The sequence below is a fragment of the Anabrus simplex genome, chromosome 3 (assembly GCF_040414725.1).
Source record: "Anabrus simplex isolate iqAnaSimp1 chromosome 3, ASM4041472v1, whole genome shotgun sequence".
Classification (NCBI taxonomy): Eukaryota; Metazoa; Arthropoda; class Insecta; order Orthoptera; family Tettigoniidae; genus Anabrus; species Anabrus simplex.
The window spans coordinates 260,264,144-260,283,362 of NC_090267.1; the positions used below are offsets into that span (position 1 = coordinate 260,264,144).

The 19,219-nt window shown below is 42.5% G+C and overlaps 1 protein-coding gene across 7 annotated transcripts in view; it reads right to left on the bottom strand.

Annotated features, from left to right (window-relative positions):
• The window catches only part of sd (TEA domain transcription factor 1 homolog scalloped), a 645,214-nt gene that overhangs the window by 66,076 nt on the left and 559,919 nt on the right, over window positions 1-19,219 (bottom strand). For all 7 annotated transcript variants that reach the window (XM_067144328.2, XM_067144329.2, XM_067144327.2 and 4 more), the window contains one exon: window positions 11,417-11,555. In XM_067144328.2, the coding sequence (XP_067000429.1) occupies window positions 11,417-11,555 (139 nt within the window). The remainder of the gene's footprint in view (window positions 1-11,416; window positions 11,556-19,219) is intronic.

Consider the following 19,219-nt stretch of genomic DNA (forward strand, 5'->3'; position numbering starts at 1 on the left):
TCGGCATGTAAAAGATTTCTGGTGACACATATGGTGTGTACCCGACAAATCTCAGCCAGAGACGCCCAAGAGAAATTCGGTTTACTCTGTCTGCCATCTAATAGGCCTAGAATACAACGGAACATCGAAATTGACGAGCAGATAGCCAGATGGCGTTAAATTCAAATGTCTGCACACGGCAGTAGCAGTAGCAGTATTTGATTATGGTGATTACCACAAAGGTCTAAAGGTAGCATTTGAGGGTGGTCAAATGCGACAAGCCCGTGTCGTTGGCTTCCGGCTCTTTAAAGACCCGTGAGTCAAAAATCTGACGACCTGGCATCTCTTAAAATCTACAGCAATTGAATAAACAGTTAAACAGATAACAATTACTGAACAATGGGAAAAATGAATCTCTACTGTCATTACTACAATTCGCCTCTTCCAAAAGCTTGTAGGGAGAAGATAAAATTAGAATCTTACGCTAACGACATTACGCACACGGTCTGAAATAGCTAGATTAGAAATGTAACTACGAAAACAGGGAGCACTTTTTATTAAGCAGAGCAACATGTTTATCCCATGACTAGCAGAAGTACCCGTTCTTCGAACGGGTTATCAGAAACTGGCTTTAGTTACTCATACTATCGGTGTGACTGACTTCATTAGATATTTATATCACTGGTGCATTTACTTAAGTATGTAGAAATTATTTGTCATGTTTGGAATTATAGTGTGTGTAGCTTCTTCTTCTTCTTCTTCTTTCTTCATGGGGCCTCTAAATACTAGTTCCTAATTAGCGTCGACCTCTAAAATCTTTTGCTACCATGTTTTTCCTTCATTCCCACCTACAAATACCTGCTCCCTTTACAAAGCTGCAGGTTTAGTGTAAGTATACTTCCGCTAGATAGTACCACAAATATAAATATTATTGAATGTATTGGTTTGATCCGACATTTCGTAACTATTACAAATGATCAAGGAAATACGCGATGCATATTTTTTTTTTGCTAGGGGCTTTACGTCGCACCGACACAGATAGGTCTTATGGCGACGATGGGATAGGGAAGGCCTAGGAGTTGGAAGGAAGCGGTCGTGGCCTTAATTAAGGTACAGCCCCAGCATTTGCCTGGTGTGAAAATGGGAAACCACGGAAAACCATCTTCAGGGCTGCCGATAGTGGGATTCGAACCTACTATCTCCCGGATGCAAGCTCACAGCCGCGCGCCTCTACGCGCACGGCCAACTCGCCCGGTCGATGCATAAAAGAAACTACTATAATTATCGAGAATTATAATTCTCAGGGCTTGTCACTCATGTCGCACATCATATAATGAATCTGAGTATAAATGTTGAGACATTTTTTCAAGTAATGGGCGCACCATCTTGACAATTCTCTACAGTATATAGAGTGTTCTCTTGGTTACAATGATCGTAAAAGTGGACCAAAATATCGACACTAATAACATCAGTGATCCTACTACTCCATGATTTGATAGAAAATATAGGTAACAGACTCCGCAAAATGCTTAAACCTAAGCCAGTACGTAAAAACGGAGGCCCGTCGGCAACCGCTGGTCGCTGTACTACGGAGATCTCCGGGGCAATCATTTTTATACTTCACTCCCTTTCCATCCCCACCCAAAGGAGTGCTATGAGCGTCTTACACAACAGTTTATTTTTTCCAGATAGTAAGTCATATCTGTATCAATTTTGCTTGGCAGCTATGCCCGAACGTACATGCATAATCTAGCTGCTGTAGAATCATGGAGCTGACGTTGCCATGGTTACGGTCGTTAGTTTCTTTATCCGATTCCTAGAGCAGGGGTAGTGCGGTTCCAATATATCCATAACGGTTGGTTTTAGGGCTAGAACAGGTCGATAATTTCAAGTATTTAGGTTGTGTGTTCTCCCAGGATGGTAATATAGTAATTGAGATTGAATCAAGGTGTAGTAAAACTAATGCAGTGAGCTCGCAGTTGCGATCAGCAGTATTCTGTAAGAAGGAAGTCAGCTCCCAGACGAAACTATCTTTACATCGGTCTGTTTTCAGACCAACTTTGCTTTACGGGAGCGAAAGCTGGGTGGACTCAGGATATCTTATTCATAAGTTAGAAGTAACAGACATGAAAGTAGCAAGAATGATTGTTGGTACAACAGGTGGGAACAATGGCAGGAAGGTACTCGGAATGAGGAGATAAAGGCTAATTTAGGAATGAACTCGATGGATGAAGCTGTACGCATAAACCGGCTTCGGTGGTGGGGTCATGTGCGGCGAATGGAGGAGGATGGATTACCTAGGAGAATAATGGACTCTGTTATGGAGGTTAAGAGAAGTAGAGGGAGACCAAGACGACGATGGTTAGACTCGGTTTGTAACGATTTAAAGATAAGAGGTATAGAACTAAATGAGGCCACAACACAAGTTGCAAATCGAGGATTGTGGCGATGTTTAGTAAATTCTCAGAGGCTTGCAGACTGAACGCTGAAAGGCATAACAGTCTATAATGATAATGTATGTATGTATGTATGTATGTATGTATGTATGTATGTATGTATGTATGTATGTATGTATAACTATATGTATTTAGCCGTCGCACTATTCGTCTCGGATTGTATGTACGGAATTGTATTCTTTGACACCATAATACAAAATCGAGGCTTTCGTCTATTGGAACAGAACCTGCTATGCATAGACCTAATCAAATCACATATAATCTAAAGAGTAAGTTACTTCACAGCTGTCAAACGCTATCACATTGGCTAACAAACTTTTTATTAACCTACACAATGTTTATGGCAAAACTATGTTCGACATGCCAGGGAGCGAACAAAATACACACTTCAAAAGAGAAAAGGTAGACTCGCGTCTTCCTTGAGGGGCTTCCCCTTCATATATCTATATCGCGCTCCCTCGCCCTAGCAGCGGAACGGGGGCGGAGATCTGTCAATTCCCCCCTCCCTCGCCATCTTCTTTGTGCCCACCCACTCCCCCTACCCCCTTCTCTTCTTTTCATTTTCTTCCCTGCTCACTAATTGCACATTCTTCGCATAGTTTCTGTTCAATGCGTATCACCCAGTAGGGTTGGCAGTATTAGAAGGCGAGCTCAAGGAGTTTGGCGGGGAACTTATATTCGCGCCAGACGACCCGGCCAAGAAGGAAAAGGTTTCTTTTTTCCGTGGCGGACGCCAATTTAAAGTCTGCTAACTTGAGAGGGCTTGTCGCATCTTTCCCCCGCACAATATATGAGGTAATCTCGCCTATTTGATGGAATAATATTGAAGCAGCGAGGACATGGTAGTAAACTCGGGCGCTATATGGAATCAATGAAGCGGCAAAGCATCGGGTGCCAGAAAACCTTCCTTAATCCTCGCAACGCCCTTTTCCAACAAAACTTCCATTTCCGGAAAATTTACGCTCAAGTTATCTTTCGCTACCTCTACGTCGTCGCTGGCATGTGGCCAACAACAGCCATTTACTGGAACACCAGCTTTCATAAATAACGACTGGGACAGAAGACGCGGAGTGTGCAGTGCAAGACAGTGGCTAGACTGCGCCAAGAGTGGCCACAGCGTCTTCCGGAGAACTGCGTGGAAGGCCTACAGATATGAATAAAATAAAGTGCATATGCCACACGACCTTAAATTAACTTAAGATTGTTTGTACTGTTATTTGCTTTGCAGCGAGCGAGTTGACAGTGCGGTTAGAGGCGCATAGCTGTGAGCTTGTATTCGGGAGATAAGGGGTTCGAACCCCACTGTCGGCAGTCCTAAAGATGGTTTTCCGTGGTTTCCCATTTTCACACCAGGCAAACGCTGGAGCTGTACCTTAATTAAGGTCACGGCCCCTTCCTTCGAACTCCTAGCCCTTTCCTATCCCATTGTCGCCATAAGACCTATCACTGTCAGTGAGACATAAAGCCAAATGTAATTGTAAAAAAAAGCATTGCATGTTGAGCAACTAGACCTGCGTCATTCCCACGATGATAATAATAATAATAATAATAATAATAATAATAATAATAATAATAGAGATGAGTTCTCGATACTTTCGATACCTCGATAAACAAGAGGTATCGCTCTCAAATCATACTACTACAGATAAGCTCGATGCTATGTTAATAGAATACTAAATCCTTTAACCAATATTTACACCTTGCCAGAAGTAGCAGATCTTAAAATGATCTCAACTCAATAGTTTCAAAGTAGCAGGTATAGCAAGAAATTTTGTTCGTTTATAGCTCTACTGATCCCGTGACGAAAGGGACTTAACTCCGAATTTCTGCACATGTTCAGGTGCCAGTCCGAATGTCTAAGTTTCAAATTGCTTTTAACAGTCATGTATCGGGGCAATAAAATGTGCCGAACTGTACCTTGAGGAAGATATTTTCGAATGTGATAGTGCACTAATATATAGCATTATTTATTTTCAATCTGGACGGCTATGGGAAAACAACGCTCCTCCCACAAAATAGCAAAGTTCTCAATGTAACTATGTCAAAACAAATCCTGTGGTCTATTTACACTACCAGTATTAAATCACAAGCAAGAAGCAACTTATTGCAATTTTTTCCTAGTTGTTTAGTCGCACTAACATATTAAAGACGCAAGGAAGGGCTAGGATTGGGAAGGAGGCGGCAGTGGCCTTAATTAAGGTGTAGCCCCAGCAACTTAATGTAAAACTGTCAGCATCATAAGCATGAAACCTCCTTTTGATTTTTAAATTACTATTTTAACAGTTCAAGACACTTGTTATTTTGAAGTGACAGAAGCCGGTCCGTTTCGTTACATATGTATGTATGTATGTATGTATGTATGTATGTATGTATGTATGTATGTATGTATGTATGTATGTATGTATGTATGTATGTTCAACTAGATCCTGTCAGTGATAACCGTGTCATTTGCCGCTCTTTTAAAAATGAGTTTCTCGCGAGAAGGAAAATCTCACAACCTGAAGAAGCAGTCACCTAAGATCATAAAATTGTTTTTACTGAACATCACCACAAAAAATTCGAAACAGTTAAAGTGTAACAAATTAAGAAATTGCAGTTGAAGAGCATGTGCCTATTCACTCCATTTCGAAGTCATTGCCTTCGTTATTACAGTCATCAACATCATCATCAGTTCCCAAATACTAGCCAGCCTACTCTCAAATCTTTTATGACGGTACATCCAAATTTACACCAGGAGTTAATCGATAGATTTCTTTATTGTGATATTGAATGGAAATAGTTTACGTGATATGCAAAGACAGTGAGCCATTTAAGCCTTGTAGAAGATGAAAGATTTAAGCAGTTGATTGAACACCTTGAACCTAGGGAGTCTATGTCTACTCGTAAGCACACATCAAATGACATCCTCCCAGAACTGTATGGGGGTGAGAAGGGGTGAAACAGTAAATGTCCGAAATGACAGATTATAGATGTATGTGGTGTGTTCCAGCATAGCTCTCAACCAGACATATGACATACTATCTGGCAAAATGCTGTAGAAGTAAGACACTCATAGCACCCGTAAGGGAGGGGTGCGGCAAGTAAAAATATTCTAAAACAACATATATTAGTGTCGAATCCATAGCTTTCTGGATCGTCCGGATTGACTGTGATACACTGGATGCTGTTGGAGTCCTATTTCAGCCTTCATCGGCATGGAGATGAGGAGTGAAAAAAAAATGCCGATAATGAACGATATTAGTGTTCAATCCACAGTTTTCGGAGTTGCTAGGCTAAGTGGTGACAGTCCCAGTCATAGTTCGAATCATGTAGGCCAACATCATATCGATAGCACGACGCGTAAATACGTACAGTTATAACTTATTTTTATTATTTATATCAAAGAATCAACTACTTCCCAAACAATCTGGGCTGCCACAAGGACAAAGTCTAACGGAAAACAATATAAATCTAAAACTTACAAATTAAGCACGTTACGGATACAAACGAACCTCCGTAAAATATCAATATCAACCGACGTCACAATAAATAAATCTATAAAAATTCACTTCACACATAATTAACAGGTAATATAAATCCTAAAAGTACACGCGTAGCACAGGGTACTACAGCTAGTATGCTAGAAATACATCAAAGGAGAAGAGAGCCAACATATTCGCATCTGCCGATCTCAACCTTCCAGTAAATCTTACAGTATCGCAATGGGAACATAGCTATTGATCAAGACATTAAACATTTTTGATCACGCAACACTCCCCCTAAGATGTTCTACAGTGATAGTGTCCGAGGCAACCCCCATTATGAACAGTGGTATACTTTACCTTCAGAAGCCCTCACACAATGGATTAGGAATTATGACAGGCATTGCTGGATGCAATTAATATGCGGTACAGAGAAACTGAAGAGAACGAAATATGTCCCAACGCAACGCTGTTGCAAAAAATGCCTAATTAAAAAATTACTAAATCAGAAATTTGTGTCGAGACAAAACCATATGATGGTGTAGAGTATCGAACTACTACTACTTCTTATTATTATTATTATTATTATTATTATTATTATTATTATTATTATTATTATTAGTGAAGTAGCCTCCGTGACTCAGACGGCAACGCGTCGGCCTCTCACCGCTGGATACCGTGGTTCAAATCCCGGTCACTCCATGTGAGATTTGTGCTGGACAAAGCGGAGGCGGGACAGGTTTTTCTCCGGGTACTCCGGTTTTCCCTGTCATCATTCATTCCAGCAACACTCTCCATTGTCATTTCATAGCATTTATCACTCGTTAATAAATCACCTTGGGAGTGGCGACCCCATTGTAATAACAGCCTATATTTGTTTCATTCATTATATCCCTGACCCGGTCAATGACTGGAAAACAGGTTGTAGGTTTTCATTTTCATATTATTAGTGAATAAAGTAAGTTTCCACAAATATCCAGGTCAATAGCCTATGTTACTCACATACCTTTTATCTTGTGTGTAGAAGAACATGCATCACTCGCATGTATGTTTAGTATGTATACAGTATGTGGATCATCAACAGGTTCACCATCTTTAAATCATTAAAAAACTGATTTAATTATCGTCACCTTAGTCTTCCTCTGCTTCGCTTACGCTCCATGGTTCGCAGTGAGGGTTCCTGCAGTCAAGTCTTGGTTTGCGAACCATAAGCAACGACTGAGTGATCTAGTAAGTTGTTCTGAGGGTAAGGATGACAGTAGCTATGGGAAAGGAGTGAGCACCTCGGACATCAGAATCGTAGCCCTCATTGTGTCTACGTGAATAGATTCACCGGTGATACCTAAACCGTTAAAATGAAATTTATCATTACGACAAAGTATAAGTCACCATCCGCTTTACATACAGTTTATGTTCATTATATTATCATCAATCATCATCATCATCATCATCATCATCATCCAAGACAAATTCTGGTATTTTCTGAACAATCTTTTGTACGAGTTTTCTTTTTCACCAAATGCCAGCCGTGTGGAGGGGAAGAGGGCGGCGCAAGGACTTGCCATCTTGAACCTCCAAAAACCAAAGAAACAAGGCCATGTGGTTATTCAGTAAACTGGGAAAGTTAACAGTAAAGTGGGCCTCCAGCAAACAATGAGTATGGGTCGGCGACCCAGACGTCTCGACGGAGGCAGGTAATAACATTGTGAGGTGCCCCGCCCTCCAAGGAAGAAGCAAGGAGGAAGAGCTGCAGTCTCGAGAAACGGCGGGGAGGGGCAGTGTCCAGTTATTGACCGTGTCCGGCCTGCACGCGGGGGAAAGGGGAGACACGTCACCCACCAAGACTTCACTTACCAGCTCGCCCTTTTCACTGTACACGCTTCAACGCTGAGATCTTGGAGGCAACATAGTTTAATTGATACTTTGATGAACTCGAGATTTTTGGTTTGCTGGAAACCTTTTCACTATGAGCTCGTGCAAGAAAATATAGAGAAGGAAACTGCAACGATTAAACTGTCCAGGACATATGGTAAGATTAGTTTAAGCATTGTTAAGTTGAAAAGCAACTTTAACAGCCCGTGTCGGTAATATCACAATCAATATTAGCTAAACTAACATTCACATAAATTATATTCGTAATATGTTCGTTTTCATTTTATATTCAGTCCTATTGCTCTAACAAGAGCGTGGTGGCATTACGTCCGGTGACAAGAACTTCCCCTTCTTTTTGGATTCTGTACTCAATGGGTGGCTATCTGGTCTACCTAACGATTCGGACTCATGGCTGTTTACCACTGATATTTTTGCCACCGTTTCTTTCTGCAAATGTGTCTAAAACAGAGAAGAAATGGTCGCTCTATTTCCTTGGAAAGATTTTTTGTGATTTTCTGTTCGTTTTAAAATAGATTCATTAGTTCGTCCACGGTATTTTCAGAAGTCGTCTATACCCATCCATTTTTGTCTGTGATGTGATGTTCATGGTCCTGATTACTGAGGCATATGTAGCTATGGGAAATAAAAGTGTCCGTAACTGTAATTTATTGTTTTGGGAAATTGTTGAGTGTCTCCATATTCCAGGTAGCCAGGTGGTTGCACCTCGAGCGATATGCTACTTGTTATTCATCTCTTTGTCACATACTTCTTTGTTTATATTAATGACCCAAGATACACAAATTCCTTGACCACTTCAAAACCCGCCACTTCCGTGATGGTGGCAGCAAAACGTAGCATCACGTGTCTTGTCTTTGCTGATCAGCAGCCCATAATCCTTTCTTTCAACGTCTTGTGTCGCTGGATGCTATAATGATGTCGGCAGCATATCTCAGACTACCCAGTTCGCCTATGGGGGAAAACCTCCCATTATAATAAACAACTACCTATCTCATGACTAACTCAGAAGATGCATTAAAAAGCAAAGGAGATAAAATGCCCTTCTAAAGAATAAGATAGTGTGTTGCTTCCTCTCACTATTGTGGGCTGTCCCCATTCACGCTCTGTATCAACCGGAGCTCCCAATCTGACGAATACTAAGTTAGTCATAATTGATACCATTTCACACGGTCAAAGCCTTCAGCATATTACACAAAGCACAAGCAAGTTTTATCATTGAATTCATAATTTTTTCGATGATTTCTTGAACATTCGGTATCTGTTCACGGATTCGCTTGCCTGGCTTTGTTCATTCGATAATTCAAATATATGGTTGCAGTTCTTATTAATTACTGTAAGTAGAACATTACTTTACTGGCGTGACTGATGATGATGATGATGATGATCATAATAATCCCACTAACAACTTTTACGGTTTTCGTAGATGTCAAAGGAGCTGGAAATTTTGTCCCGCAAGAATTATTTTACGTACGGTACCAGGAAATCTACCAACATGTGACTGGTGTGTGTTGAGCACCTTCAAATACCACGCAACTGAGATCGAACCCGCCAACATGGGCTTATGAATACAGATACCATCCGAGCCACTCATCCCAGCTACTAGGGAAACGAGTTAGGTGTTTCGCGTTGCTTTCGTCACTGAACTACTAGCTGAAACCACTATCAATCTGAAAAACTACCGAAATTTAAACACCAATACATCTTTAAAGTGGTATCTTGACGCCATTCACCACAGGGATCTGCCGCATTGGGAATGGCATCACTAGCTCGCTCATGTCTCAGTCGAATGTCAAATTAAGACAAACTGATTGAAGTAACGAACTTGCTCTAGCCCACATCAGAAGAAAGACCACTGCATGTCATCACAGGCATTTGTGGCATGGACAGCACAAAAAAGTAACTAAACCTGTGAATAAGTGACTTGATGAACCGTTCCTGACCAGCTGTAACGTTTCCACTGTGCTCATAGGTAAACTAAGCCTCGAATCTGTTGTAATAATACACAGTTCAAAAAAAATTAGGGGAACATGTTTTGTAACGTCTGGTATATGAACGTTAATTTGGTAGATGGGGTTCCAATGGTCGTACAGCATACCTTGAGACCTTAGCTACTCAGGGTATGTCGAATGGAAGTGATATTCCACCTGTAAGCGTAGCCGTGCATTAAACTGGCAAGTGACCCCTCAAAACAAAGCGAATAGCGGTGCGTCCGTGTGTCGTTGTGAGGTACACAGACTACTGCGGTCATTTGAGCACGTTGTACGTCAACCAACACATCCCATGAGACATATTAACGTGGTTCAAGTCGCAAGGGCCGTCCCTTTGATCCAGGAAGGATGGACTTTTCGTTGTGTTACTGTGGATCTCAATGTCTCTCTTGTCAGTCATTCACCGCTTGTGGAATCGCTACAATGAGACAGGCCAGTTCACAAGGAGGATTGGACAAGGTCGTGGACGCATGACAACCCCACAGGATGACAGATATCTGACAATCTGTGCGTTGCGGCGTCGTTCAGCAACTGCCAGAGAACTGCAACAAGGCCTCAGGAGGGTTATTGGAGTCACGGTGTCTGACCAGACAGTAAGGAACAGAGAAGTATCCTTACGACCCAGACGTCCTGTTCGAGTGCCGCGTTTAACGCAGCAACATCACGCAGCTCGCCTTCTGTTTGCGCGTACCCACGTCAACTGGCAACTTCGCCAATGGAGACCTGTGTTGTTCATAGACGAGTCCAGATTTCCTGTCACACAGCGTGATGGACGTCAACGTGTATGGAGACGCTGTGGTGAGCAGTACATGCCAAATGTCACCCAGGAAGGCGACCAATTAGGACAAGGTTCTGTGATAGTGTGGGGTAGCATCAGTATTGATGGCCGTACGGATCTTGTCGTCCGTGGTAATCTTACTGCTGCGGGGTACATCGAACTTGTATTGCTACAGCATGTGTTGGTTGCTGCATACGATGTTGGCCCTGAATTCGTACTCGTGCATGACAATGTCAGGGCTCATGTAGCGCGCTTCACCAGAGCTGTCTTGCGAGAACTGGACATTCAAGAGATGGAATGGCCAGCAGTGAGTCCCGACCTTAATCCCATCGAGTATGCGTGGGATAGGCTTGACAGAAGTGCTCGTGGGCGTCCTGTTCCACCACTCTCTAAGACCTCGAATAGGCTCTCACTGAAGAATGGGACCTGATACCGCAACGTGACCTCCGTCGACTTACACGGAGCATGCCACGTAGGTGCCAAACTGTGATAAATGCTCGTGGTGGACATACACCATACTGAAGCTCTCTAACTGTGATAAAAATCCACCCTGGAGGACTGTAATTACTTTGTTCCCACCCCTATTTGGACATTTCTGTTTGTGTTCTGAAAATGAACGCGAATCCATCGATGTTCTTTCGTATACTTCAGCGGCAAAGAATAAAGATCTAGTTGGTAATATACTTGCGTGTGAGGTATTGTTTTGTGGAGCATAGCATACGTTCAAAAACATGTTCCCCTAATTTTTTGAACTGTGTACAATAAAAATAAAAGATGCGGCGTCTGTCTTACGCTAAACCAAAGTACAGCATTTTGATCAACACACGTGCCACATTAAGTATGAGTATACAACCAGGTACTCACCATACATCTTGCCCTCGTCCGATAGGATGATTTTGCGTCGGCCACATGGTGGGTAGATAGCCAGGGCCTCCTGGAAGCTCTGCTCGATGTCGGGGCTCCACACGCCCTCGGCGTCCGCTGCCGCCAAGTCCTTGTCATCCTAAAACATCCATCCACCGGGTATCATTACCTCCCTCAACGAACGCATCTACGTTCAAGATGCTTTTATGCATTCATTTGTTATCTAAACTCCCCGTAACAACCAACCAATTCACAGAGTCCGTGATGACAAATAATGTATAATAGAGAATTACGTTATTTCAACATTCAAATAATGCCCGAATGGTATTCTGCTTTGGCAAGCGAACGGGTCCTACTAGCAGAAATCAATAACTAATCTATACAAATATGATATTAATAGAATAAAGAGAGAGTGCGAATTTTGTGAGTTTGTTTATATCTGGAGGGTAATCTCAGAAACTACTGGACCGATTCTAAAAATTAGTTCACTAATAGAAGGATACATTATCCCTGAGTGCTATAACCTATAGTTTATATTGTTAAATATAAGTTTTCACCGACTCCAAAAGGCATTTAAGGGATGTGGCAAAAAGAGAAGGGCCTTTGGCACATTAATATAGGCTCATAGAGGCGAAATATTCAGTTTGTCGTGCAAGGACAAGAGAAAGCTCATTTTAAGTTTCACGACGCGTAGAACAAAACTCGGTGAGACACGACGGGCCCCGAAATCCATGTTTTAAAGGCCTAATACCAACCGTTTTCAAGATATTGGTATCACACTACCCCGCTCTAGGAATTGGATGAAGAAATGACCAACAGTAACCATGGCAACGTCAGCTCAAGGATTCTGCAGTAGAATACAGACCTGGTGTTCGAAGTAGGCACCTGCGAAAATGTAGGCTAGGAGAAGCAGAGATTCTGCTACACATATGACTGTCTCGAAAAAAGCACTGTGGAGGTAAGCCACCCCTAGGGGTTGTGGTCGGGAGGGGGTGGCATATATAAAATTAATCGAAAATAGTGTCGAAACCATAGGGTCACTGAGATAAACAGTGACACTCCGCATGTCGTTGAAGTGTAAGTTCAGTCCCCATCGGCATGGGGGTGAGAAGAAATGAAAACAGCCCAAAATGGCCCAGTTTATGGATTTATGTGTGTGCACCCCTCTGAGCGAGAGTGGAAAGGGGATGAAGTATAAAAGTAATAAAAAAACGACCAATATTAAAGTAGGGGCTGCCTGGCGGTAAAGGCGTACTCGGTTCGCCCGGAAGGACGTGGGTTTGAATCCCCGCCAGGAAGTCGTAAAATTTAAGAAATGAGATTTCCACTTCCGCTGGTGCATATGGCCCTGAGGTTCACTCAGCCTACACCAAAAATGAGTACCAGGTTAATTCTCGGAGGCAAAGGCGGCCGGGCGTAGAGCTAACCACTCTACCCCATCAAGAATCGAGGTTACGAATAGTGGAAGCCTTTACCTTCCACCACTCCCAGGGCCTTCATGGCCTGTACGGAGATGGCTTTGCTTTGCTTTGCAATATTAAAGTAGAATCCATGGTTTCCAGCGTCGCTGAGAGGAATATTGACACTTGAGATGTCGTTTAAGTCCAAGTTCACCCGCATCGGCACGGGGATGAGAAGGGATGAAAAATAAAATATCCAAAATAATCGAAATTATGGATGCATGCATGTTTGTCCGACTCGTTGGCTGAATGGTCAGCGTACTGGCCTTCGGTTCAGAGGGTCCCGGGTTCGATTCCCGGCCGGGTCGGGGATTTTAATCGCTTATGATTAATTCTTCTGGCTCGGGGACTGGGTGTATATGTTCGTCCCAACACTCTCCTCATCATATTCAGACAACACACTACACTACCAACCACCACAGAAACACGCAATACTGCTTACATCCCTCCATAGAGGATTGGCGTCAGGAAGGGCATCAGGCCGTAAAAACAGGGCCAAATCCACTTGTGCGACGCAGTTCGCACCCGCGACCCCACAGGTGTGGGAAAAAGCGGCAGGAAAAGAAGAGGGAAAAGAAGATGGATGAATGCATGTTTCAGTATAGCTTTCAAACAAACAAACAAACAAACAAACAAACAAACAAACAAACAATGACTGTGGTGGCAGGACTATCCTATCACCGTGACTCTTTGGATGCCGTTTAAGTCATACTTCAGGCCCAGTCGGAATGGAGGTTGAGAAAGGGTGAAAAAAGAATGTCCAAAATGACTGAAATTATGGATGTGCGTGTTATATTCCATGATAGCTCTCAACTAAAATTGGTGTACACATGACTTACTATACTGTCTGGAAAAAGCATTCGTGAGGTAAGACCCCTAGCACCCCTGGCGGAGGGGATGATAAGAAATAATCGAAAGCGACGAATATTAGTCGAATCCATAGGTTTCGGGGTCGCTTAGATGAATACTGACACTCCGGATGCCTTGAAGTTGAATGCCATACCCTATCACTATCCCGAAAAGATAATGTAGGAGTAAGACATCCCTGGGGGAGGGGCTGACATGTAAAATAATCGAATCAATAGTTTTCGGGGTCACTGAGATGAATATTGACACTCCGGATGTCGTTTACGTCCAAATTCAGCACCCATCGGCATGGTGATTTAGAAGGGGTGATAAAGAAATTGCCTGCCCCGTGGTGTAGGGGTAGCGTGCCTGCTTCTCGCCCGGAGGCCCCGGGTTCGATTCCCGGCCAGGTCAGAGATTTTTCTCTCGACCTCATGACTGGTTCGAGGTCCACTCAGCCTACGTGATTAGAATTGAGGAGCTATCTGACAGTGAGATGGCGGCCCCGGTCTAGAAAGCCCAGAATAACGACCGAGAGGATGCGTCGTGCGGACCACACGGCCCCTTGTAATTTGCAGGCCTTCGGGCTGAGCAGCGGTCGTTGGGCAGGCCGGAGTCCTTTCAAGGGCGTTAAGAATCGTGGGGTTTGAGTTTCGATAAAGAAAATGTTCAAATTCACCGAGATTAAGTTTTCGGTGTCGCTCGGCCGATTAGTGACAGTACCAGTGACAGTTGGAATCGTGTACATCATATTTATAATGCGACGCGTAAATACATTACGTTATAACTTATTGTTATTATTGTTTGAAAGGATCAACTACTTCCCAGACAATCTAGGCTGCCACAAGGAAATACTTTAAGGCAAAACAAAATAAATTCAAACTAAAACGTAAAATCATACACATAACAATATTTCTAAACTTAAACATTTACAAAAGAGTTCATGAACAATCAATCAACGTCACAATTAAGAACAAAACACTTGAAACAGACAATACAAATCCTACAAGTAAAATTTGTGAAAGAGAAAATTACCAAAATTGTAAGTGTACGTGTGTACAGTATCTTCCAGGATAACTCTCGTCCAACTTCGCAAAAATACGAATTACTATCTCGAAAAGGTACTGGAGAAGTAAATCACCTTCTAGCAAACCTAGGGGAGGGAATGACGTACAAGAATAATCGAAAAGGACCAATATTAGCGTCCAATTCATAGTTTCCGCGATCGCTGAATTGTATTTTGGCACTCTGGATGGCGTTTAAGTACCAGTTCAGCTGCGTAGGCAATGCGAAAAGTGGTGATGAAGAAAATGTCCAAAGTTACCGATATTAGTTTGATTAACGAAAAACAAAATAGGCCTAATATACAGTATAAGACTTGAAATTAAACACATATCAAGAACTTCTTATCTACACAATAGTTCTTAATCAGTCAACGAAATCTACAAAAATTCTCTTCACGCTTAATTAACTGGTAATAAAATACCTAAAAGTAAACAATCTTAAAATGCGCCACTGCCGGTTTCAGATCACCAAGAATATGTAACCGAGGGGTAAGAGAATTACGCACAACTTCTGACCATGAACTGTACCATTCAATAAACTCTGTGATCGTCCTCATTCTGTCTCCACTTTGTTCAGCTTTATCATATTTCACGTTCTGCCACGTGCTTTCGTAGAAGAATATCAATTTAACATGCCGCATAACGTTTGAATACAAGCATGTAACATCGCATAAATTCACGAAGGAATCGTGAATCGATTACCAAATCCCGTGCGAAGGTCGGGTATAAATGCTAGTGCATAATAAAGTACACTATGGCCAATAAAATCGTTGCACGCAGCACTTAGGAACAAGAAATAGCGTAGTTAGTGCAACTTAAAACTTGCAACATAATTATTGACTCCCACTAAATATCGAGCGGAGTGGCCGCGCGTGTTAACGCGCTGCGGCTGTGGAGTCAAGCTCTTCATTCGGGAGACGCGTGGGTTCGAACCCGGCTGTCCTGCGAATGGTTTTCTATGGTTTCCCATTTTCACTTCCGGACAGATGCCGGAATATTTTTTATTCGCCGGCCACAGTCATTTCCTTCCACCTCCTCACCCAATTTAATTTATCATCATTCATTTCACCGCAATTAACTCCCCACCTGAGGCTGGCATCAGGAAGGGCATATGGCCGTCTTTCGAAAGTCATGAGCTTACGTGCCACGCGATAAAAAAAATTGAAAAAACATTCATACTGCACAGGCCAATATTGGGCTTGCATAACTCATCACGAAAAAATCTGTACAATTACAATAAATAATGAAAAAACATATAAGACACAACTATAAGCTAGTACATGCTGTACCCACCACCGAGTGTAAACAAACAGAAACCAGGTTCGAATTAAACAGAGCAATGAATAATAAAGGAAAACAGTACATAGTTGTCGTTCTACACACTTTATTCCATACGATAATTACAATATACAATTGAATAGTGGCAACCCTGTAACTGGACACTCAAAACACTGTGTCATAGTTTCCATCGTTAGGCAAGCACATAACTGTCATCAGCATCGTCCATGAAGAGTGAAAAAGATGTAGTTTCAAGGTTGAGTCACGATTCTTCTTCTTCTTCTTCTTCTTCTTCTTCTTCTGGATGTGCCATATCCTCAATGGACGTTGGCAGTCAATCTGGTCTAGACCTCCCTACTTACAGTTGCTCTAAATAAGCCAGCTGATGATGAATTGGAGCACTGGTGGAGGTTTCCCAACCAGGAAATGTGTCGTCGCCCAGGGGCCCTTCTTCCATTTACTCTTCCTTGACGTATGAGTTGCTGGAGGTGGTATTTTCCGTTACACATAACGTGGCCAAAGTATGTTATCTTCCTTTATTTGAATGCCTTTGTTACTGCTGCAAAACGACGCCGTTCGTTGCGTGATACAACCAAGATATTATCTTGCAAAACCCAAAATAACAATCTACAACGAGCGTTAGTAAACACTCTTCCAAATGAATTAAATTAAATATTCTGGTGTAACTGGCAAAATAATCTTTATGGAAATTAATAAATCAAGGCGAACATGATAATTCAAGAATGTAATTCTGACTGCAGGCTTTTCTGCATGTACTTCATACCTAAAAACACCCTACTGCGGGCAGATTAAACTGGTCTCGGTCACTCTATGTGAGATTTGTACTGGACATACCGGAGGCAGGACAGGTTTTTCTCCGGGTACTCCGATTTTCCCTGTCATGTTTCATTCCAGCAACACTCTCCATTAACATTTCATTTCATCTATCAGTCATTTATCATTGTCCCAGAAGAGTGCGACAGGCTTCAGCAGTCGGCACATTTCCTATCCTCGCCGCTAGATGGGGGCTTCATTCATTCCATTCCTGACCCGGTCGAATGACTGGAAACAGGCTGTGGATTTCCACTTCACAAACTGGTCTATTAGCTAATAAATGCAGTTTGAACATCTTACTTTAGTGTTTATATAAGAAACTATACATTGTCATTATTAAGAATCACCATCATAACTGAGAAAGAATTCTGAATATTATGCAGTTTAAACACCTAACTCTAGTGTTTACATAAGAAACTATACATTGTCATTATTAAGAATCACCATCATAACTTGAAAAAGAATTCTGAATATTGTGCAGTTTAAACACCTAACTCTAGTGTTTACATAAGAAACTATACATTGTCATTATTAAGAATCACCATCATAACTTGAAAAAGAATTCTGAATATTGTGCAGTTTAAACATCTAAATCTAGTGTTTACATAAGAAACTATACATTGTCATTATTAAGAATCATAATCATAACTTGAAAATGAATTCTGAATATTGTGCAGGGACAAAAGTATCATCAGTAACAACACGAGGTTACGTAGGAGAATAACGGACTCAATCACGGAGGAAGACCAAGGCGACGATGGTTACATTTTACCATTGCTCAACAATAGTGGCGCATTGTCAGAATACACGATTCGGGCTTCCCGAGTTTTGCTGCGTTACGGATAACAGGTGCCTCAAAGTGTGCGAGTGAAATAGCGCGTCAACTGGAAACGTACTCCAAACTTGAAGTAAGCGGAACAGTACGATTCTTGTAGGCAAAACGTCAAAACTGCAGAGATTCGCCGTGAAATTCTGGCGGTGTATGGACCAAATGCAATGTCGCGTCCAGCCATAGTGAAATGGTGCCAACAATTTGACCAAGGCCGCACAGAGGTGAGTGATGCTGATCGGGAAGGAAGGCCATCAACATCGATCACAGGCAACAATATCCAGGTCCGGCTCCATGGCTAAATGGTTAGCGTGCTGGCCTTTGGTCACAGGAGTCCCGGGTTCGATTCCCGGCAGGGTGGGGAATTGTAATCATCATTGGTTGATTTCTCTGGCACGGGGGCTGGGTATATGTGTTGTCTTCATCATCATTTCATCCTCATCACGACGCGCAGGTCGCCTATGGGTGTCAAATCGAAAGACCTGCACCTGGCGAGCCGAACATGTCCTCGGGAACTCCCGGCACTAACGGCCATACACCATTTCATTTTAACAATATCCAGGCAATAGACGAAATGATTCGCAGCAATCGCAGAGTGATTATCGCGACATTGCTCAGCAGATGAGCATCTCAATAGGCAGTGCTCATTCCACTGACCGAGATCGTCCGCAAAGTGTGCTCACGTTGGGTTCCGCGATCACCGACACCTTAACACAAAGACGCAAAGTTCATGGTGTTCCTGGACTTCCTACAGCGTTACTCCGTGGAAAGCAATGATTTCTTAAGCCGCAACTATTAAGGGCGATAAGACATGGATGTATCAATTTACACCTCAAACAAAGGGAGCGTCTACGGAATGGAGAGATACCTCCTCGCCTGCGCGGAAGAAATGCTAAGTTGCGCCATCAGCAGGGAAGGTAACGGCCACAGTTTTCTTCGACTGTGGAGGAGGTGTGTACACAGAGTATGGCAAATGGCAGAACCATTAATGCCGATTCTTACAGTGCAGCCTGTTTTGCCAGTTGGTCGACTGTATTACTGTGGATAATGTCTGCATGTCCTTTAATCCAAATGAAATGAATGTCAATACCTGAAGATCGCACTTCCCACACCATTTGCCGAATTTCATAAATGTATCTGTGACATTTCAAAGTCCAATGTGGGGTTTGTAAGGATTGTAGAGCACTTTGTGAATTTTAAACCACCAAGGCTAGTAAAACGATAATGTTGTAAGTTGACAACGAAAAGACTGAATGGCACTGCAGGTCATGCTGTTAAAAGTTGATCGTCTAAAGTTGATGGAGCAACATTTATTTCGGAATCATGAAACGCTTCCCTTTCCGAGACTGAGTGGCCTCAGGGTTTTGTGCCATTACGTCAAAAAACTCTCTCTCTTGGCTTCCTTGCACCAGCGTTAAACACCTCTTCGGTCACCCAAACGTACAGTGTCTGACAGGGGCGTAGCCACAGGTCGGGGGTACCGGGGTGTTAA